This window comes from Myxocyprinus asiaticus, chromosome 17 (genome assembly GCF_019703515.2).
Source record: "Myxocyprinus asiaticus isolate MX2 ecotype Aquarium Trade chromosome 17, UBuf_Myxa_2, whole genome shotgun sequence".
NCBI classification, from domain to species: domain Eukaryota; kingdom Metazoa; phylum Chordata; class Actinopteri; order Cypriniformes; family Catostomidae; genus Myxocyprinus; species Myxocyprinus asiaticus.
The window spans coordinates 38,860,007-38,883,944 of NC_059360.1; the positions used below are offsets into that span (position 1 = coordinate 38,860,007).

Genomic DNA, 23,938 nt, shown 5'->3' on the forward strand with positions numbered 1-23,938 from the left:
CCTGATGAAAAGAGTTCCAACTCAGTCACTGTCAGAATAATTTAGCCACATAAATTAGATGTTAACTTTTTACTTTTTAAAGATGTTACAGATAACCTTACTGTTGTTGATACCAGTAAATTTACATCTTCATCCAACTCAAAATCAATGCTGTAATGTAGAATGAGCATTTCAGTGGGGCAAAATATGCAATATTATTGGTCTTTTCACTCATTATTAATAACAATACCACTTTTATTATTAGTTTCTGTCTTCGCATTTTCATTTTATGGGCCCCAGATATAGCCCTCCATCTGCTTGAATTGAATAAATGCAAGGTTTGGTCTCACATTCATGATGCGTAAGCCTGCTGAATTTATTAACAAAACTTTAAAATTATGCAATGCATCGAAGTTGCATCGAGCAAATTAAGCAAATAACACAATTATTGAGTTTTGTGTTTTTTTTTTTTTTTTTTTTGGTAACACAAAGTCTCCGCTTTCAAATTATGTCACATCGTAATTCACTCACTCTTATGTTGTTCCAAGCCTGTATGCCTTTCTTTCTTTTGTGGAACACAGATGATGTTAGGCAAATTGTTAGCCTCAGTCACCATTCACTTTCACTGTATGCAAAAAAAGGTGACTAAGGCTGTCAGTCTTATATTCAGACTAAAGTAACATCTCCTTTTGTGTTCCACTGAAGAAAGAAAGTTGGTAAGGTTGTGGAACAACATGAGGGTGAGTAAATTATGACAATGTTTATTTTGGGGGAACCATCCCTTTAAATGTTAAACATATTCAGTGTTTTACACTCATCAAGATGTGCAAAGTACAGGCTATATTATTTCATGATTTATTTCCCTAACTGAAACCTCCACCTATGTTTAGAGCAAAATCCTGCTTTAAGAGTTTAACTGAGCAGCTACTAACAAATGGGCCTCATTTGCAAACATTTAAATCTGAATTGAATGCAAATGCTATAATTGTGCTGCTCTATTTAAAAAAAACAAAAAACAATAATGGCTGCAAATAAAATTTAAATACAAATCAAACTCATAACAAACACAAATCTAAGGTAAACATTTTGCATTACTGGTACCTTTTGCTGTAATACTAACATTCTTGGTTTAAGTAGAAACTAGTGACTAAAAGACATTTACTTATTTGTATATTTGTAAAATAAAACAAGCTCTGAAATGTGTTAGTTAAGGAGTCCCTCATTATCCCCTGTACAAAGTTAAATAGCAAGAAAATTAACCCAGAAACTCTACACAAATTACTCTTTCTATCATAGGCCAAAATATACAGAAAAAATTTACAATTCTGTTATTTCTGCATTTAAGACAAAACGTGACAACTGCAATGTTTTTGGCGAAGATTTAAGGATTTTATCCCTCAATGATCACAGAGTTTTTTTCACTAGGTGTGTAAGACTGGGCTGTGCAATATTTCCATGTTCTTAAAATAAAAGTTCTGATAAGACCTAAAAATTTGCTGCAATAGTAAATTACATTCTTAACATATCTGGACATGCAAAGCATGTAGAGATCTAGAACATTCATGCAGTACGTTTTTCTTTTGTGCATATCATTCCTACTGGACATACTCTTTCATTTCATTTCAATAATACACCAAATCTTTGCAAAAAAAAAATTCCAAATATGCATGAGATGTAAACTAAATATCCGTTCAACAAAGTGCAACCTGTATAACTTTCTCTTTTCCTGGGAGTAAAAAGGCTCTTCCTCACTGTTGACAGCACTCTCCTGGCTGCTCATCTTGAGGGCTGTCCATTCTGTTTTCATTTTTCAGCTCTACTGCCACCTACAGGACAAGAGCAGCAGGTACAAGTGAGTAGTAGTTATAGTAGCAACTATTTGCCACAAGAGGGCAGTCCCTTCCAACAAAAGTTTGGACTAATACAAAGCCAGTGAAAATAGAACAATCTAATCTCAGGCATCACCTGTTTCCACAGGCTCATCCCAATACAATCTGTCCATGCTCCAATGACTGACCTCACTGTGCTTGAGACACCTGCCGCCACTGTCCTACCCCACAGCTATGGTGCATTTATCATATACAGCAAGATGCTTCTTCTGCAAGATTTTCTGTCATTTATATACAGAGGTTACAGGCAGAGTTTTACATCTTGTTCCTGCCACCCTGCTGTTTGTTGTACACCTCTGCTCCGTGATGAATCACTCCCTGTGGCTACTGAACAGTAATGGGAACAGATGTTTGTAGAAAACAGCGCCAGCCACCTTAATGGCATGTTTGGAATGCAGTAGGGAAAACAGCTCTGGCAGCTGACACATCAGATTGCTTGAGGGTGACAACTTGTCTTTCATTGGCTTTGTCACAGGGTACATGACATTTAGCAGTCTCGGACCCAGCCAAGGGCACGCAAATCATGCTGAATAACCATTTGAAATTACACTTGTTTCCAAATAGGGACGGGTCACGATGGTTGACGAGTTATTAAGTCGATTAATGAGGTTGACTAGTTCATCTAGATTTTTTCTTTTTCAATTATTTTTAGCAAATTATTATACAATCTATTATATTAATTTGATACAAAATATTTTATTTTATACAATGTAGCAACCCTCTACAGACAAAATTAAGAAAGAATCACCACTGGCTAGTATATTTTAGTTTTTTGCCAGACATTTGACATGACATGTAAGTGTAATGCAATTGAAAATTTAAAAATATATTAAGCAAACTGGGAGGGGGGTGTCTTCACATATCTATACATAGTATTGATATACACTGATGAGCCAAAACATTACAACCACTCACAGGTGAAGCAAATAACGTTGAACATCTCCTAAAAAAGGCCACATGTCAAGGTCTGGGTAGATTAGATGGTAAGCAAACAATCAGTTCTCAGTGCTGAATGCAGGAGAAATTTGCAAGCGACTTTTACAAGGGCCAGATTGTTATGGCCAGATGACTGGGTCAGAGCATCTCTGAAACGGAAAGGCTTGTAGGGTGCTCCTGGTCAGCAGTGGTGAGAACCTACCAACAGAGGTCTGAGGAGGGACAATCCACAAACCGGTGACAGGGTGTTGGGTGCCCAAGGCTCATCGATGTGCAAGGGCAGCGAAAGGCTATCCCGTCTGGTCCGAACCAACAGAAGGCCTTCTGTGGCAAAAGTCACAGAAAATTTTAATGATGGTTATGGGAGGAATGTGTCACAACACACAGTGCATCACACCCTGCTGCGTATGGGGCTTTGTAGCGGCAGACCGGTCAGAGTGCCCATGATGAGCCCTGTCCAACATCGAAATGGACAAGCGAGCGTCAGAACTGGACCTTGGTGCAGTGGAAGAAGGTCATCTGGTCCGATGAGTCCCGTTTTCTTTCACATCACATGGACGGCTGTGTATGTGTGCGCCGTTTACCTGGGGAATTGATGGCACCAGGATGCACTGTGGGAAGACGACAAGCCATTGGAGGGAGTGTGATGCTCTGGGCAATGTTCTGCTGGGAAACTCTGGGCCCGGCCATTCATGTGGACGTCAATTTGACAAGTGCCACCTACCTAAATGTCGTTGCAGACCAGGTACACCCCTTCATGGCAATGGTATTCCCTGATGGCAGTGGCCTCTTTCAGCAGGATAATGTGCCCTTCCACACTGCACACATTGTTCGGGAATGGTTTGAGGCACATGATGAAGAGTTCAAGGTGTTACCCTGGCCTCCAAATTCCCCAAAACTCAATCCGATTGAGCATCTGTGGGATGTGCTGGATCAACAAGTCCAATCCACGGCAGCTCCACCTCACAACTTACATCTGTGCTGTGTGTGACTAGAATTAATGTTTATTTTTGTCATCTTTGGACACACATTAAGTCCCAGATGTACTACATACAAAATCGAAGAACAAACGGGTGTGACCTCATTTAGAACAATATCTGGCCAAAAAGAAGGTGTTTTTGCACTCGTTTTGGTGGTTCGGAACAGTTGTCTGGGCGAACTTTTAGGAAAACTTCTAAATGGCTGCTAAACATCTTCTTGCTGTCATTGGTCCACATCATCGGTAGGTGTGACCTGAAGCTCCACCTACTACTTTGTTTACGTTTTTCAGTCAGTATTTAACGTGAACACATCGGCGTGCAAGACCATGTCATGTGATTTTGTTGTTGTTGTTAATTAGTCTACAAAAGGAATCAAATACTCTCAAGTGCCCATTTACTCATGTGCCATCTGCAGCAAAAGCAATGCTTCCATCTGCCCAAAGTAAGATATGTCTCTCTTATCATCATTGTCTGTTTTTTGCCAATTACACTCTTTTATACACCAGTCTTTGCAGCTGTATCAGTATCATTATAAATTACAATAACAGAGTGAAATTGGCGCAGATTATGACCATGTATAGCTTGTTAGCGAATTAGCATCATAAATTCAGATTCTAAACAATACAAACATTTCCTACTACATATATATTATTTTAAATCATTGATAACACATTTTAATGTCACATTACTTTAAGTTTTTCATGTAGCATCCTCATATTTAAATGCTCCTCTATACACCTCCCACAGCGGTGTGGTGATTGTCTGAATGTTTGCCAACAGTATACTGTTGCCCAGCTGTTTAGAACTTCTTTTTGCCCCTGAGCGAAGTACACAGAAGAACTTCTCAGGAAGTATATCGGGCCTTTAAAAGGAACAAGTCAAACCAAACTTTTATTCTCATAATGTGTACTGACTTACTCAAATTCAAATCTACAAGCTCTCGACCACACTACACTGGTCTGTAGAGACAAGCTGTATGCTGTAGAATGTTGAGAAAGTCAGTGGAAACCAATTAAACCAAAATCAGAGTTGACCTTGTGACATTCGTGACAACTCCGGACCCACTGCAGCCAAATAGGGTACATTTCCTTTAAAGTGTGCGCTCTTGCTACACAACACAGAGTGAAAGGATCTTTGTCCTAAACAGCATCTTCGCCACTACACAACTCAATCCCTGGTGAGTGAAATCAGAACATTTACTAGCAAGTGGCTAATAACAGACATTTATAGACATATTGGCGAAATTTGGTCACATGTGCGAGTGACTTACTCGCACTGTATAGTTTATTATTTTGCTTTTTAATTTGATATTTTTAGTGGCAGTGCTTTAATTAGCATACTGTGACAGTTTGCATAATAAAACGCTCTCTGAAAAGTTACGTTTTAACATTCATCACCTTTAAGTACAGCCGCTACCAGCCATACAAATGCAAATGTATGTTTTTGGCCAATGTGTTGTGTCTTGCACTGAGTGACCTGTCAAGAGTGTAGCGTGTCAAGATAAAATTGTCCAACTTTTAAAAAGCCATCTCAAGAACTCTGGATGCTGATATTCTAGTGTGCTTGTCTAGCTGTTTTTGAATGCTGTTTTGTGTCTCATGTAAACCCTCCCCCTCCAAAAAACGGGATAGGGTGAATCCGAGACGGCCTAATTAAAAAGGGATTCTTTAAGATCAATTAGTCCACAAGTCATTCAGACAAACCAATGACTAGTCAATCTTTAAAATATATAATTTTGCACATCCCTGATTTCAAAAGTGTAATTTTGCCGAATTGTTCATTTTATTTTCAATAACAGGGCAAAGACAGGTGGTATAAAAATAGCCCTGAGTACTGTGTTATCATGCACATACACACATGCCAAGCATACCTGATAGGAGTAATGCGATTTGTAGGTGATCCATTTTTTCAAGTCAGTTTTGTCCCCCACAGACAGAGATCGAACAGTGGCTTTAGATGCAGAGGCAGAGGGCATATCAAACTCCACCTCCACCTGGCAGTGAAACTTAGGAGGCACCTCCCAGTCTGAGCCTAGCTCCAAACGACAGAAGAAGGTATGAGGGTGCCCCAGCCCTAGAGAAAAGACCAACCCTTATTAATGCAAGGTATTCAATAATATTAATGCAAATAAATATTTTTTTTAAATAAGGCTTTCCCTCCAACTGAAACACCAGATCTAAACTGAACTCTGTAGATATGTATAATATATAAGTGGCAAAAAACTGGCTTTAAATCCCCTTAAAGCTGGTGTGTAATTTTCTCTGTAAAATACCTTCACCTTTCCCAGTTTAATGCATTAAGGGAAGTGTTTGGGAAACTAAACATTACTTTAGGGGAATATTTGGAAACCTTTTTAGACACCAGACATTATTTTTGCAATTCTGAGGCTGCAACTAGTGTTGCAGAATAGTGAGCATTACTGAAGACATAATGCAACATACTATAAATGGCATTAAGCAAATTAAACTGATAACAAATAAGAAAATCAAACAAAATTAGTTAAATGAGTGAAATCAAAATAGGTAAAACTAACAACACATTTTTACTAAGAGAGAAAGAGAACAAGGAAATGCTTATTTTACTGAGCCGTAAAGCTCAGGAGATTTCAGACAGTGAGCCTGTGAATTAACTGATAATGACAGCCAGAGCTTTGTCTAACCAATCAGACTCATGCAAGGGGAGGGGATCCCTGCTGATGTACTATTGAAAAGCCTAAAGCACTGGCCATTGACAGAAAAATACCAGCAGAGGCCATGTGAAAGCAAATGCTATGGCACCAGAAAATCAACAAACAAGATAAAAGATTATTTTTACACCGCTGCACTTTGAGAGTCAGTACTGCATTAAGAGGCAGGGCTTATTTACTGCACTGCACTGCACTGTGATTTGGAAATTGTTTAAATGTGAGGATTAGTTCAACAACACCAAAATACATCCTTTTGTACTCACCTTAAAAAAACTCTACTGTACTATCCATACTAATTGTGGCAAAAGAGAGAAAGCTCTAAAAGAGGAGCACAGTTTTTAAATGCTGATATTATTGCAGAACCTTGATAAAAACATAATTGATATTATACAGCTCTAAAGACAGCAGCCTCATCAAGAAAATGGTTACATGACTGTTGTGAAATTTTAGCAAAAAGACATTATGTATTGCGGCAGTTCCGAATAGAAATGTCAACAGTGTGGCGCTAAAAGGGAGATAAATATTCTCCCAAACAGATGAGGTTTTTAAGGGTAAATCAACAAAACCTTCCTCCCTACCATAAACCTTAAACTTAACCGATAGTGTCATAAAAAGCAAATGTGAGATGAAAAACACAATTGCTGAAGCAACCATGTAATTTTGTGGTGCTTCTATGACACTTTTGGCTCACTTGTCGACTCACATGCTCTCCTGAACCCGGTCCATTGCGTTGCAAGTGCAAGCATACAACTTGATCGATTTTGTACAAGCTTGTAAATGTTGTTGGTTATGTAATGCAAACGTTAAAATGTCATACGCTATAGTAAAGGTGTTTTGATATCATAAGATATCATTATGTGAGGAACAGAGCTAAAAGTGTTTGTGTAAAAGTGCATAAAATCATTGTTTTAACACCTCTAGTGTTTACTTCACCAAGAAACTGCTGTGAAACGAACAAGCCACGTAAAAATCTTTTAGCAAAAATGGAGGTATAGTAACATGATTCTATGAGACCAAGTTGAAATATAGTCTATAGTTTCACATAGGAAGGCCAAAACATGCACTGGAATTACAGTACAGGGTTTGAGAATCTTACAATACTTTTAATTGTTAAAAGTGTTAAGGGAGTGGCCCCCGCATTTTTAAGCCTATCAAAAATCTAGCGAATCAGAAATGCTCTTTGCTTATGAATTATTTTGCATGTTTGGGTTTGCTGACTTCTGAGCACCATCTGAAACAAATACCTTAAATTCATACTAAAGCATTTGTATCCCACCTGTGTTCTTGTCTGGCAGGCGACTGATCCTCCACACGACAGACTTAAAGGCCTGTTCATATTTCGCATTGCCGAGCGTGACCCTCATGACTGGTTCTGATCCTGACGTGCTGGCTGAACCAAAGCTGGCTCCTTTATTGAAGCGAGCCTTGAGGGACTTCTCACCTGTCACACTCTCCCGCCTAAAGTTCTTCGCCCAAATTTCAGGTATGGGGTAACGGATTGCAACATTCTCACATGGTATCAACGTCAAAGGATCTCGATTGGATGTGAAACCTGTTGACATCACCAGCCAGGACTGCACCTCCACTTCCGCGCCCTTGACGCTAGCGACTGTTCTCAGAGTGAAGGGAAGGGTTTTTTCTGCAAACGCTGTGCGAAAACGCAAAAGTTCAAAGCGACGGCCAACTGGTGGACTAAAAGTAATGGCTCCAGACATTGCAAACTCTGAGTGATCTGCACAATCATGCAGTCGACAGTTCCGTAGGCGAATCCAACGTGACGTTGTGTTGGGAATTATGTCATGCCGAGAAACCACTTCTTTACCTTTGACTTGGACATCATTGAGGCCAATACTGCACAGTGGAGAGCCATTCAAAAAGGCTAGCATGTTTACTCGGGTCAAAACCAACTGCTCCAAGATACGACTGTCCCCCTTGGAGAGAATTCCATAGAAGTTATCTCTCACCTCCATGTAGATCTCCTCCTCCATGTAAGTTGTAGGCCAGCTGAGGCCTTCTTTATCTACAGAGAGACCCACAAGGGTCTCCTGCAGGGTGTGACGAAAACTCAAGAAGTCCTGGTAGTTTGTGGTCCCAAGCTTTACCAATTGCTCTTTGACAGGCAAATGAACTACCGTGACCTTGGGTTGGATCTTCCTCTTCTCCTTATAAACCACATGGTCTACACTAACGGTATGTACGTGGCCATTCTCATCATAGTTCTGGAGCTTGGATTCAGATATCTCATGCTGGGAGTTCAGCTGGAACTCTTTGAATGGCTTGTCAAGCCCTTTCTCATAGAAGAGCTGCAGCTGGCCGCTGTTCGTCAACCTGACAAAAATTGGTCCCCAGTGACGTGAGGACATGATGTTCTTCTTTTCTGGGATGCGTAGGAGCATGGGCCACCCTTCCAGAGGAATCATGTGGTCTGGTTCATAGATGGATTCATCAGAATCTTCTGCATCCACAGTATCATCTGGTAGGGTGGGACTATCATCACAGTCAGGGTCAGAGATTTGTATTTTCCTGAGCTGATCCAGACCATCTTCAGGAGGGCCAGATGGGACTGTTTCATTTCCACTCGCAGAGTTCTTCTGTGCTGAGAAAAGAACGATAGATTCCCTTTTGATATCAGCATCTTGATACCCAAAGAATGGTGAACTGAGGGTTGAGAAATCAGGTGTCTCTGGGCACAGGCCAAAGTTTTGAGACGTTTTCAGCTCTGTTTTGTCAAAGTAGGCACTGAAAGGGTTAATAGGGGATAGTTGAAGGTTGGAGAATTCATCATCCAGGAATGGGTTCTTCTTGTTGTAAGGGGCGCTGTTGTTCAGAGTGCTTTCAAAGGCAAAAACAGAATTGGTGCCATCTGGGGTCAAGTCCAGGATATGTCTCTCGGTCACCCGGTTGCAAAAGGAAGAGGAAATCAGGTTGCTGTTGGCATCCTGAAGTGCAGAATTGTTCAGGTTGTCTAGTTTTATTTTAGACAGCCTCCCTGGAGGCTGGAAAACATTGTCTTCATCATCATCAAAAGTAACCCAGCTAGCAAAGCGGTTGCAGGTAGCATATGATTGGCCATTAGTTTGCTGGTTGTTGGTTGTCCAGTTGAAAGAACCCATGGTTATTCCTTCATCCTCTTGGCATACAGAGGAATCTATCAAAGAAAAAATAAAGATAGGGTTGTCTCAATACTTTCAGATGAAGTCGTGAAACCTGAGCTCTCTAACATTTCACCTTCACAAAAGAAGCATTTTCCCTGTGAATTTACCAGCAAGGCAGAGTGTTGATCTGTTTAGAATCAGATGTAATATTACTGTAAACAGCCATGGACTTTCCAGTGTCTTGTGAGTTTATTTATTTCTGGAACAAATTTAATTGGAGTCACAATGGTCGGACTATGGAGCTGAACAAATTAAGAAATGGCTGAAAGACAAACAGGAAGGAGGCAAATTCCAATCAACCACATTTCATAAGAATACATACTGTATATACACAATCTTTACATTTTGTCCTAAAATAAGACATCAATGCATTAATTACAATACAGGCACTAAAGAGAAGAGGTGACACCACACTGATGTAAATTTTTCAGTCTGAAAGTTATGTATTATTTGCACTTGGACAGAAAGGATCTAGTTTCAGGAACAAAAGGAAAGCTGACTAATCATTTTCCTTTTAGTCACTGGGTCACAAAAGACAGTGGCGACATATTTTCCAAGACAACATACACTTTGTCATTCCAAGGGAAGACCTTCATCAGCACATAAAAAAATTACACTTCACTACTGTTCAGACAAAATAAGCAAAAATAAGAATAACACCAAATATGTTTTTAATTCCTTAATGAATGCTTTTGTCTCAAGGTAGTTTGAAACCAAGCCGAAATTCTTGCCTGTTCCAACTCTTCAACCAAATTAGAGACAGTTTTTACCAGTTGCTAGGCACCAGCATTCCCCACCTCAGACCTATTTTCACTGCCAGTTTAACAAAGCGCTCAGCGAATTGTCTGCCTCACATGCTGAAAACTGGCATGACTGCGCCATGCCATGAGCGCATACATATGAACACTAGACTTTGACACACATTCATTGGTAGTTCACACACAACACGTCCACAGATTTTTTTTTTTCAAAATCCTGTTTTTAGGTTTTTAAGGGAAAGTGTACTGTATATTTTAGCTACTTTTTTGTTTTTACCATGATTAATCCCCCTTTTGCCATTAATAGTTCATTTAAAATTGTCATGTGGCATGACAAATTAATATTTTAAAGTAGGATGTGCTTATAAATTGCATGCTTAAAGGAACGTTCCGAGTTCAGTACAAGTTAAACTCAATTGAAAGCATTTGTGGCATAATGTTGATTACCACAAAAATTTATTTCAACTCGTTTCTCCTTTTCTTTAAAAAAAGCAAAAATCAAGGTTCCAGTGAGGCACTTACAATGAAAGTGAATGGGGGCCAATTTGTTTATGCTAAAATACTCACTTTTTCAAAAGTATAACCACAAGACATAAAGGATATGTGTGTAAACATGATTTTAATGTGATAAAATCACCTTTACCGATTTTACAACTTTCTAGCCAATTTTACAACTTCGTTACCATGAAGATGTAATGTCTAAAACCCTGAAACAACTGTAAAAATGACAATTTAAACTACTTTACAGCTAAAATAATACACAAGTTTTAACAGAAGAATTAATGCAAGTGCTTTTATAAAATTATAAGCTTCACATTTCTGTGTTTAAACCCTCCAAACATTGGTCACGTTCACTTTTATTATCCACATTCACTTCCATTGTAAGGACCTCACTGTAACCTTGATTTTTGCTTTTTTTAAGAAATGGAGGAATGAGGGGGCCTGGATAGCTCAGCGAGTAAAGACGCTGACTACCAACCCTGGAGTCGCAAGTTTGAATCCAGGGCATGCTGAGTGACTCCAGCTAGGTCTCCTAAGCAACCAAATTGGCCCAGTTGCTAGGGAGGGTAGAGTCACATGGGGTAACCTCCTCGTGGTCGCTATAATGTGGTTCGCTCTCGGTGGGGCGCATGGTGAGTGGTGTGTGGATGCCACGGAGAATAGCGCAAAGCCTCCACATGCGCTATGTCTCCGTAGAAACGTGCTCAACAAGCCACGTGATAAGATGCGCGGATTGACGGTCTCAGACGTGGAGGCAACTGAGATTCGTCCTCCGCCACCCAGATTGAGGCGAGTCACTATGCCACCACGAGGACCTAGAGTGCATTGGGAATTCCAAATTGGGGCGAATTTTTTTTTTTTTTAATCCAAACATTTTTGCAACTTGTTCCACCAGCCCCTTTTGCAGTGACATTAAAATCACTCTATGACAACTGGTGGAAAATTACTAGTCAAAATAAAATAAAAAAAAAATACAATTGTAAAATATACAAGAATAATAATACATATAAACATAATAATAATAATTGAAAAAATAAACCATGACCTCTAGAAAGTTTAACACAAATCTCATAATTTTTCAACAAATGGCTTCAACAGCTATTGAAGGGACATAATTTGATGTTCTGTACTTGAATTTGGACATTAATTTTATTACCACCTGCTGGTGAAATCTCCAAACTGCAAATGCAGGAACTGAATTTGGACTTTGCGCAAATTCTCAGAAAAACAGCAAATTGTGATTTGCGGTAATTTATTTACATACAATATGCCCACAGTTTGCGTGCTTACACCCACAGTAGCGCAAAAACTCCTACCCACGCCCAATTGTGCTTTGCACTGGCACGAAAATTGCACTTAGATTTAAGGCTCTCACGTAAATTGGATAAGACGTTGCGCACGGTCGTAGCGCGCTGCGCTGCACTTTGCGCACTCACGAAAATAGAACCCAAGGAGTCTTAGACTTCAAGGCATGAATGTTATCAGCCCTGGAGGGAGGAGGTTAAAAGATTATTCAGAGTGTTAGCAGGTCACAAAAAATCCACTGTCCTGAACGTGAATACTTATGAATAGCTTCTGAGCACCTCCAAAAGCAAGTTTGATCATGTTCTTATAAGTGCTACATCAAATTGGTCAAAGGATAAGATGCAAATCTTTACCATAAGAAGAAATGTCAATGCTCAACCAAGTTCAAGTTAAATGTACATAAGGGAAACATTATAAAATGTAAACAAATCGACATAAAAGAATTCACAAATTGATATCTACCATGTTTTTCTTTTAACAAACCTGTTACTAATGTCTGTTCCACTGAGCGAATCACAAAGCAAAAGCCTATTGCTAAGTACTAAGCAACTTAAAGGTTTTTCTTCAAACATCCAGCTCTGAAGCAAAACTCAGATAGAGCACTTATCCTGGGGCAACATAAACAATGCTAAGTGGGAATCTGATAAATGTTCTCACTCCGTCTTTTCCTCAGCTCTTTATTTGAAAAATCTACTTCAGATAAATATATGCTTAATCAGCATAATAAAGGTTTGGTCATGTCAAATATTTCTTAAAGAGGAAGGAAGCATGGCTAAATGAAAATCAAAACTCCTACTGCAACACTGTTAATTCACATGCATTTACAAGACAAAGACAATCTAAAAACTTTCATATAAACACTGAACAAAATACAAAATGGAAAGAAAAGAATCTGAACCTGTTTTGAATATTAAAACTGTAAAATCCTTCTTGTAGCTCATGAAGCAGGGCAGGCAAAGAGACTTACCATACAGTAGATTGAACAGTCCAGGTGCTAAAGACAAGAAACAGATGGGACACCAATTGTGAGGCTTCATTATGGCACCATGCAGTAAGAAGCAGGTCACATGACCTACCCTGGCCGTGAAGTGGCCCACACAGTTAAGTCGAGACATGTAGCTGCCTGTTAGTCTGCCTGCCTCCTTACAGAAGGGAGTCTCAACTCTTTGACAGGTAGCTGTCCTTACAGAAACTCTTTACCACACCTCAACACTTAAGAGACAGAGGGGGCATACTTTGAAATATGATTGGTGGAATACAAGGTCAGAAAGTTGTATGTACTAAAGCATTCCCTTTCTGCTTCACAAATCAAAACAGGGTTGTAACTATGAGGAGTAGTAATACTGTCCTCTGTGCATCCTGATTATGTGTCAAACAAAAGAGAAGACTTCATAAAAAAAGTGCTACATCTCAGAAACTCATTTATAACATGATGGTGTGAAACAAACAACAGTTTTTATACAGCTACACAATTTACAGTGCCATCTGACTAGGCTAAGTGAAGTCAAGAGTTGAAACAAATGGTCGACAGGTTGTGTTTTCATGTCTTGATCTGCTTTGAGAACTCTCAATCCTTTCCTACGGCACTGTGCTACTGACCTTTATTTCCTGATTTCAGATCAGTCCTTTTAAACAAAAACAGAGCATTAACTCAGGATTACTCCAGGATAAGCTCTGCAACGTACCCATAAATTTTGTTGAACCACGTCTCACGACTTCAATATGTGATCCTCTTTGTACCAGAACATGATTATTTCACAGTGTTGCTCATCGGGGCAGCAGAGAATGAATATGGAATGTTTAGTTCTGATACACTAATTTGATTAGACAAGCAGCATTCAAAGAGTGCTGATATTTTGTATAATAGCACTAGAACGTGCCACTGTTTGTATCATTCTGCTTGTCCGTGTTTACTATATAGACATGCAATGTTTGTTCCAGCTTTGGCTTCCTTTGAAACTCTTTTAATTGGTGGAGCAAAAATAATCTAAATGTATGTTACATACATATTGGGCCTTATTTTGAGAGCCCTATGCCTTAAGCGCAGCGCTACGTGATAAGTCATAAGCGCAAAAATGGTGGGCATGGCCATGAAAATATTTTATTGCAAGCATGCGCTAAGTCTAGGTGCAATAGAGTTGGCGAATTTGTGCGGGTCAAGTGCAATTTTATTCTGAGGTTCTTCTCCGGTTATTGCGCCATCTGCATCCTATTATGTATTCCATTCCTTGTCAAGCAACGTCGATATAAATAAAGACAGCCCATTCATAAGAATTTAGTAGTGTAAATGGACTGTTTGCAGTGCATCTGCTTTGTGACTGTATTGTCACCTGCGCTGCTCCGGACTGTGATGTATGTGTTGTATGTTCTCTATCGGCCTCTCTGAGACTACTGGCTCTCATCCTGCTCGCCAGTGTCTCACCTGCTTGGAAAATCATATTGATATACTGACACCCAAATCATGGCTAGTATTAAAAGTGATAGATAGCTCTTTGATATCATCTGCTGGTGGAATCCCCAAACTGCAAATGCAGGAACTGAGATTAGACTTTGCACCGAGAATAGACATGGTTCTCAAACATCTTAGCACAATGACCTATTTCTCAGGAAAATAACAAATTGCGCTTTGCTCCACTTCGTTAACATACAATACACCCACAGTTTGCACGCACAAACCCAGAGATAGCGCAAATACTCCTACCCACGGCCATTTGCAATTTGTGTTGCCATGAAAATTGTGCTTAGAATTAGCACTCTCATGAATATTGGATAAGACGTAACACACAGTCGTTGACTTTAGTGCTGCCCCTAGCCTGGTGACAAAAATAGAGCCCGTAGTGTCTGTAATGTCAGTTAATTGATATCAAATTCTTGTATATAGAACTGCAGTATAAAATAAATATTTCACTCATACTGAATATCAGCATTTTTACTTGTGTGATATTGCTTATTGCTTACTTATAAGAGAATACGTTTTGATATGCTTATGGCTGTGGCATCATAACCATGATGATTTATTCAGGGCTCAGCATTAAGCATTGTCATGTGCTTGTCCTTCAGAAAAGTAAATTGATCATTCACTTGTCCGAGTAAAAAAGTTACTTGTCCGAGACAAAAACAAAAGAAAAGAAAAGCCTCCATCGTCATCATTTACACCTAAGAACCATTAAGAACACAGTGCAGAAAGACGGTAAATCATTACTAACCCTCAAGCCTGTATGAATTTCTCCTTCTGAAGAACACAAAATTAGATTTTTGGCAGAATGTTAGACACAATCACTATTCACTGTCACTGCATCTTTGTTTTTTTTCTCCATAAAATAAAAGTGGATTGAGACTGAAACATTCTCCTTAACATCTCCTTTTGAGTTCCACAGAAGATAGAAAGTCAGACGGGTTTGGAACAACATGAAGGTGAGTAATGATGACAGAATTTTTGGTAACACTTTACAATAAGGTTCATTAACATTAGATAATGCATTAGCTATCATGAACTAACAATGAACAATATTTTACAGAATTTATCCATCTTAGCTAATGTTAGTTACTATCCATCTTAGCTAATGTTAGTTACAAAAAAAAAAATACAATTGTTCATTGTTAGCTCATGAACTAATGTTAACATATACAACTTTTTATTTTAATGTATGAAAATGTATTAATGTACTGTATGTTGGAATTAACATTAACCAAGATTAATAAATTATATAAAAGTGGTGTTTATTGTTAGTTCATGTTAACTGATGTAGTTAAATAACGTTAATAAATGGAACCTTTTTGTAAAGTGTTACCCAATTTTCATTTTTGGGTAAATCATCTCTTTGAGTCAAGTCAATTCTCACCAGTTGCATTAAAAACGGCTGTTTAATATTGACAAAATCCATTGAAAATGTTAACAGATACAATCCTGAGAGAACCTTGCTGCTAAATCAGTTATGTTGTATAATCAAAACAGATATGCATATTAAAGATAGATAATATGTTTTCATTGTAATTTATTGATGTTACAGTGTTAATATTATTATAATGTATATTGTTATATACTTATTAAAATTGACTGATTCACATGGCAGAGAAAATACCTCGGATACATACATTAGATGGAGCTCTAGAAAGATGACAGATGTGACGGGTGCATAAGTCTGTTTTAAGCGTTTCTCTTCACTCTACAGATGGTATTATTACACAAAGCATTTTTGCTACACTGTAAAAAAATCCTGTAAAATTTACGGTAAAAAACTGGCATCTGTGGTTGCCAGAAATTCACAGTAAAAAATACGGTAACCACATTTCAGGCTTTACGGAATGTAATTTTGATGCCTGTATATTTTATGGTGCATTACTGTTGTTTATATTATTAAATAATAAACTTGATATATTAACCTTCTAAAACTGTAAAAATCTGCTTTTCACTTTATAATGTATTTGTTAATCACCGTAGTAATTACAGAAAGGCACATGATGACATGAAGTTTATCAATAGTGGCCATGTACACTCCTGTTAAACATAATATACATTTTTACTGTTAATTATACAAAAAATCATACTTCTTACATTTAATTTTATTTATTTTTTTTACAAAATATTACTGTAAAACTACATGTATTATCTTTTTAAATATATTAAAAAATGTTACCATATATTTGAAGGTAACTACTCTTTAACCAATTAACATTTTTTCACTGTAGCATTTTTACAGTCTTTTACCATTAAAATTACGAAAACATTTTACAGCATATTTCTGCCTTTCTTGCTGTTTTATGAGGGAGCACCACGATGTGACGAGACAACATTAGATCTCTCCAATATTGCGCGCTTGCGAAGAAAACAGCTTTGCTGATTATAAACAGGAGCAAAATTTTTATCACATCGCTCGCTTATAGAGACGTGGTACAACTTTTTTTTACAAATTAACAGGTTTATACCCATTTATATATGTAAAATAGATACGCGCTTCCCCACTGCTCACACTCACAAGCTGCTAAACGCTGCACCATTAGTGAAGGCGAGAGGGAGAGAGGGCGACGCAATAGAGGGAATTCCCCACATTTTGAAAGTGAAACGTGCGGGAATTATTAAAACTGTGCTCAATCCCTGCAATCTGCACTATTGAGCTGACATTCGTTATTGAGATTTTGATCAGGATACTTGTCCAGTCGGGCAAGTAAAATTTTCCCCTTAGCAGTCTGGCTGTATTGAGGAAGGAGCTTTGCATTGTGAGCATTAGATTATGTCTAGATTGTACAATAAAGCAAGCAAAATGCTGTTTTCCCATGATCTATCCCTTTTAAACTCTGCAGACCATGTTGGTGAGAAGACACAGAGAAGTGTCATCTCTTCCTAGATGAGCTTTCCTATAATGTGAAACTGAGTGACAGCTGCAGGTGTGAGTCACAGGAGGCGGATGCTTTCACAAGGGCATTTGCAGGGGTCAAAGGTCACAAATGGTGAGGAAGAGCATGAGATTCCCAGCAGGATGTGCTCTTAACCTGTTCCCACTGCCCCCATTTTCTGAGCTCAGCCCTGAATTGGACATCGTCAATATTAATGGCTGTAGTTCATCAACTCTTTGTATTACAGTCATAATTGTGTTTTGACAAAAGACACTTGTAAGTTTGTTGCCCAGATGTCAGAATGTATTAAAGTCATAAAGAAAAATATTTTTTTTCTATAATTCATTTTTATGACATTATATATGACACTGTCCTTAAAAGGAACCAGAGACACAATGTCAAGTCACAAGTCTGATAATGTTTTATTCCAAATCTGAAGATGATATCTTTAAAACTGAAGAGTTTTATGAAACATTATTTAAGACCATGCCATGTTTTTTTTTTAGATTTACAAAAGGAAGTTTACAAAAGGAATCAAATCTACTCAAACACACACACAAATTAAGTTCACCCTGTTTTTATTTGCTGCTCCATTCATGTGTTTGTCTGCAGTCTGTAAGCCATTCACACCTAAGACACGTTGATGTGTGTAACATCTATATTAACACCACAAAAGTAACACCTATATTGACACCCAACACTCATCCTTGCTGTACCATCAAATGTCTCTTTAAAACCAAGTATAAACAACTTTTTCATGATCTCACGTGAATTCTTTTCAACAAATGCCATCATAAAATACAATTACAGAGCGTAACAGGTGCATACTATGGTGAAGGTTAGCATTCTAGCATTAGCGCTAACTCAATGACATCAGCATGTTAACAATAGAAATGAAACATAATATACTGCAAATATCTTACTTTATAAGTGTTATAATAGCTTATTTTACAGATCATGTGGATTCCATTCATATAATGAAGCAGAAATCAAAATATGTATAGAATATACAACCTGAGGCTAATAACAGGTTCAGTGACAGATGCAGAATTCTTCAAATATACAGACATCAAACCAATAAAAATGCCAGAGATTGCTTAAAAAATATAGACAAACAGTATATTTTCATAATTTTCTAATTATTCACAATGTCTTTCATCAGGCTAAATGTTATTATAACTATTTACACCGAGTTTTCAATCCTACTATGATAAGGGATTAGGAACACGTCATGTGATCTCTGATGTAATAACCTGTTCTTCTACAGTCCATATCTGGATCAAATCTGGAGCTATAGTGGCCTCTGTTTTCTGGTTGAAAGGAAAATTATTGTTTATTATTTGAGAGTAGTAGAGTGCTGTAGTGCTTCAGATTGCATACATTGGTAGAAAACTGACATGAATTACGTTTCTGTCTAAAGAAATATGAAGTAAACTTATAAAAATCCATCATATTTCTCCAAATGTGCAAACTTTTGGACTAAAGTATCTAATGGAGATTTTTTTTTAGTAAAGCCATCAAATGACAAGTATACTGGATCTTACATGATTGGAGATGTTTTTTCAGAATTATTTCATAATATGGGATGTATGATACAAATGATTTTATGTTCACTCTTTACATAAATTATATAAATAGTTTTGTTATAACATTTTGATCATGAAACAGCTGTCAGTCATCAAAACATGACATTGGGAGCTTTCAAATAATGTACTGGTCTTAAAGATTAACAATTTACCATTTAAACATGTAGTTAATGCACACTCAGGTGGGTCCGTGGGGGTCTTTAACAGGTTAAAGTTATAGTTTGCCAAAAAATACAAATTATGTTGTTCCAAACCTGTACGACTCTCTTTCTTCTGTGGAACACAAAGAGAGATGCTAGGCAGAATGACAACCTCAGTCACCATTCACTTCCATTATATGGAAAAAAGATGCAACGAAAGAGAACGTTGACTGAGACTAACATCGTCTTTTGTGTTCCACGGAAGAAAGAAATTATATGGGTCTGGAACAACACGAGGGAGTAAATAAAGACCAAAATTTAATTGTTGGGTAAACTATCCCTTTAAACAAGCTGTTATTTTGCTATATAACCTTTGCCAATCTAAGATTACAGTATTTGTCTACTGCTCTCTGTAGAGATTTGCATACTGATGATAATGCTCTTCTGTGTAGACTCCAATGGATATAACAAAACCACATTCATACACACTCTCTCTTTCTCTTCCTTTTCCTCTCTCTCTCACACACATACAAACACACCCATTGCATCTCTATGGACAACAGCATTCTTATTCATTACCGGAGAAAGGAATAAGAAGAAAATGAAAATGTGCATTGTAAATCAAAAGTGCTGCACTTCCTAATAAAGAACAGCATCTACCATCTGTGCCTGTAAATTTCGTAAAGACCCACTGCTCCAGTGCCTTGTACCATACAGCTGCATAAATACTTAGCATTCACAATGGTCTCTGCTTACAATGACAGTCATATAAAACTGTAACGCATGCTTTGTTTCATCTAAATATAAGATATAAATCACATCCAAAGAATCTTAACAAAAACCAATGAAATTCAAATACATGGATTTCACTACAAATAACATGATATTACTAGAGATTTGCAATATGTACAAACACTGAATGTAACTCTGTGACAATTACAGAACAGAAGGACTACGTACACATTTAATCAGTAATTACACACAAATATACACTCATCATAAACAAACAATCATGTACCAACACCCACAGGTCACATGGCAGACCAAAAACAAACAGATCGACACCCTGCTGCCAAGTTTCAGCAGAGTACACATCAACATAGTGGGACCAGGAGCAAAGGCCAGTGGGTAGGGCGAGAGAAGGCACACAGCTCAATAGGGAAAACACATTTCTGAATACCTGGTAAATGGTGGTCAGAACCGAATGATTATCATGACTTTTGGTACTGTTAATGGTTCGAGCTCAAATGTGCATTCTTCTGCCCATGCTCTGACAGTGTTCCTGCTACTACTCAGCAGCACTCGATAACGCTTATGAATCAGCTGCGCGAAACATACTGAGCGACCAGTGTAGTCTGATTCCTGAATGAATTTCTCTTATGAACCGGTTTCTTTGACTCTACAGTGCAAAGCATACAGCGAGACCAGTCTAACTTAAAGGAATAGTTCACCAAATATTTAAATTCATCATTTACTCACCCTCATGCCATTCCAGATGTGTGCAACTTGCACAAATGAAGATTTTTAGAAGAATATCTCGGCTCTGTTGGTCCTCACAATGCAAGTGAATGGTACCAAAACTTCTAAGCTTCAAAAGCACATATAGGCAACATAAAAGTAATCCATAAGACTTGGTTAAATCCATATCTTCAGAAGTGATATGCTAGGTGTGGGTGAGATACAGATCAATATACAGGTGCATCTCAATAAATTAGAATGTCGTGGAAAAGTTCATTTATTTCAGTAATTCAACTCAAATTGTGAAACTCGTGTATTAAATAAATTCAATGCACACAGACTGAAGTAGTTTAAGTCTTTGGTTCTTTTAATTGTGATGATTTTAGCTCACATTTAACAAAAACCCACCAATTCACTATCTCAAAAAATTAGAATATGGTGACATGCCAATCAGCTAATCAACTCAAAACACCTGCAAAGGTTTCCTGAGCCTTCAAAATGGTCTCTCAGTTTGGTTCACTAGGCTACACAATCATGGGGAAGACTGCTGATCTGACAGTTGTCCAGAAGACAATCATTGACACCCTTCACAAGGAGGGTAAGCCACAAACATTCATTGCCAAAGAAGCTGGCTGTTCACAGAGTGCTGTATCAAAGCATGTTAACAGAAAGTTGAGTGGAAGGAAAAAGTGTGGAAGAAAAAGATGCACAACCAACCGAGAGAACCGCAGCCTTATGATTGTCAAGCAAAATTGATTTTCGAAAATCGATTTTGGGTGAACTTCACAAGGAATGGACTGAGGCTGGGGTCAAGGCATCAAGAGCCACCACACACAGACGTGTCAAGGAATTTGGCTACAGTTGTCGTATTCCTCTTGTTAAGCCACTCCTGAACCACAGACAACGTCAGAGGCGTCTTACCTGGGCTAAAGAGAAGAAGAACTGGACTGTTGCCCAGTGTTCCAAAGTCCTCTTTTCAGATGAGAGCAAGTTTTGTATTTCATTTGGAAACCAAGGTCCTAGAGTCTGGAGGAAGGGTGGAGAAGCTCATAGCCCAAGTTGCTTGAAGTCCAGTGTTAAGTTTCCACAATCTGTGATGATTTGGGGTGCAATGTCATCTGCTGGTGTAGGTCCATTGTGTTTTTTGAAAACCAAAGTCACTGCACCCGTTTACCAAGAAATTTTGGAGCACTTCATGCTTCCTTCTGCTGACCAGCTTTTTAAAGATGCTGATTTCATTTTCCAGCAGGATTTGGCACCTGCCCACACTGCCAAAAGCACCAAAAGTTGGTTAAATGACCATGGTGTTGGTGTGCTTGACTGGCCAGTAAACTCACCAGACCTGAACCCCATAGAGAATCTATGGGGTATTGTCAAGAGGAAAATGAGGAACAAGAGACCAAAAAATGCAGATGAGCTGAAGGCCACTGTCAAAGAAACCTGGGCTTCCATACCACCTCAGCAGTGCCACAAGCTGATCACCTCCATGCCATGCCAAATTGAGGCAGTAATTAAAGCAAAAGGAGCCCCTACCAAGTATTGATTACATATACAGTAAATGAACATACTTTCCAGAAGGCCAACAATTCACTAAAAATGTTTTTTTTTATTGGTCTTATGATGTATTCTAATTTTTTGAGATAGTGAATTGGTGGGTTTTTGTTAAATGTGAGCCAAATCATCACAATTAAAAGAACCAAAGACTTAAACTACTTCAGTCTGTGTGCCATTGAATTTATTTAATACACAAGTTTCACAATTTGAGTTGAACTACTGAAATAAATGAACTTTTCCACGACATTCTAATTTATTGAGATGCACCTGTATATGTTATTTTTTAATTATAAATCTCCACTTTCACATTCTTCTTGTGTTTTTTGGTGATTTGCATTCTTCATGCATATCACCACCTAGTGGGCAGGGTGGAGATTTTATAGCAAAAAAAGGACTTAAATATTTATTTGTTTCTCACCCACACCTTTCATATAATTTCTGAACATATATATTTAACCACCGTCTTATGGATTACTTTTATACTGCTTATATTTGCTTTTTGGAGCTTCAAAGTTTTGGTACCCATTCACTTTGTGAAGAACTAAAGAGCCGAAAAATTATCAAGTCATCCACATGAAGGTGAGTAAATGATGAGAAATATTTAATTTTGGGGTGAACTATAATAATAATAATATGTTTAATTTATCTAGCGCCTTTCCAGAGTTCAAGTATGCTTCACAATAAAGAACAGTAACAAAAAAAAAATAATATAGACAGTCATATGGACAGTGGACAGTTGGCCAGTCTGGAACAAAAACAAATGCAGTTGCATATAGCAGATCAGATCGTGCAATCAATTAGACATATCAGTCCAGTACAAAAGAACACATAACATCATGTAGACAGTAGAGAAAGTGTAAACAGAGTAGGCAGTGGCCCAATCAGAATACAGATAAGCATACAAATACAATGAGCAGTACATGAAGCATATACACATTATGACAGATAATACTGGGAGAACAAATAGGTTTTGAGCTGAGATTTGAATTCAGAGATAGAGGTAGTAGTTCGGAGAGCCAGGGGGATTGAGTTCCATAGCTTAGGTGCCACAACAGAAAAAGACCTGCCGCCCATTGACGAAAGGCAGAATCTAGGAACAAGAAGAAGTTCGCACCCAGAAGATCGGAGTGAGCAAATAGGAATATAGGGAGAAAGTAAATCAGAAAGGTAAGGAGGAGCTAGACCATGGAGTGACTTAAATGTAAGCAGGAGAATTTAGTATGCAATACGGGAGGCGACAGGTAGCCAGCGAAGTTTAAATAGGATGGGAGTAATATGTGCAGATTGTTTGGTGTAAGTTAGTACTCTTGCAGCAGAATTTTGAATATATTGCAAATGGGAGATAGAGTGTGCCGGTAGTCCAGAAGAAAGGGCGTTACAGTAGTCAAGGCGAGATGTAATAAATGCATGGACTAATGCCTTTAATTCCTGAACAAATGGCTCTTATGAATCGGTTCATTTGAATCTAAACCGCAAAACATAGGCTCCAGTATTTCCTATGGAACAAATGACTTTCATCAGCTCATCCTTTTTAGTTCCACCTAGCAACACCCTAGCAACCAATCAGAACACCGGATAGCAATGGCATGCCAACATGAATCGTGATGGCAAGTTTTGCACAGGCAAGCACCACTTACATTTTCTTCTAAAAATGTAAAATCTAGTTTCCACAAATTA

General features: G+C 38.1%; 1 protein-coding gene across 3 annotated transcripts in view; it reads right to left on the minus strand.

Moving 5' to 3' along the window:
• Window positions 1-432: 432 nt before the first annotated feature.
• Window positions 433-23,938, minus strand: part of LOC127454685 (stonin-2-like) — a 52,476-nt gene continuing 28,970 nt past the window's right edge. For all 3 annotated transcript variants that reach the window (XM_051722050.1, XM_051722051.1, XM_051722049.1), the window contains exons 5-7: window positions 7,747-9,618; window positions 5,655-5,857; window positions 433-1,805 (exon numbers count right to left, since the gene is read on the minus strand). In XM_051722050.1, coding sequence (XP_051578010.1) covers window positions 1,728-1,805; window positions 5,655-5,857; window positions 7,747-9,618 — 2,153 coding nt within the window. In that variant the 3' untranslated portion in view covers window positions 433-1,727. The remainder of the gene's footprint in view (window positions 1,806-5,654; window positions 5,858-7,746; window positions 9,619-23,938) is intronic.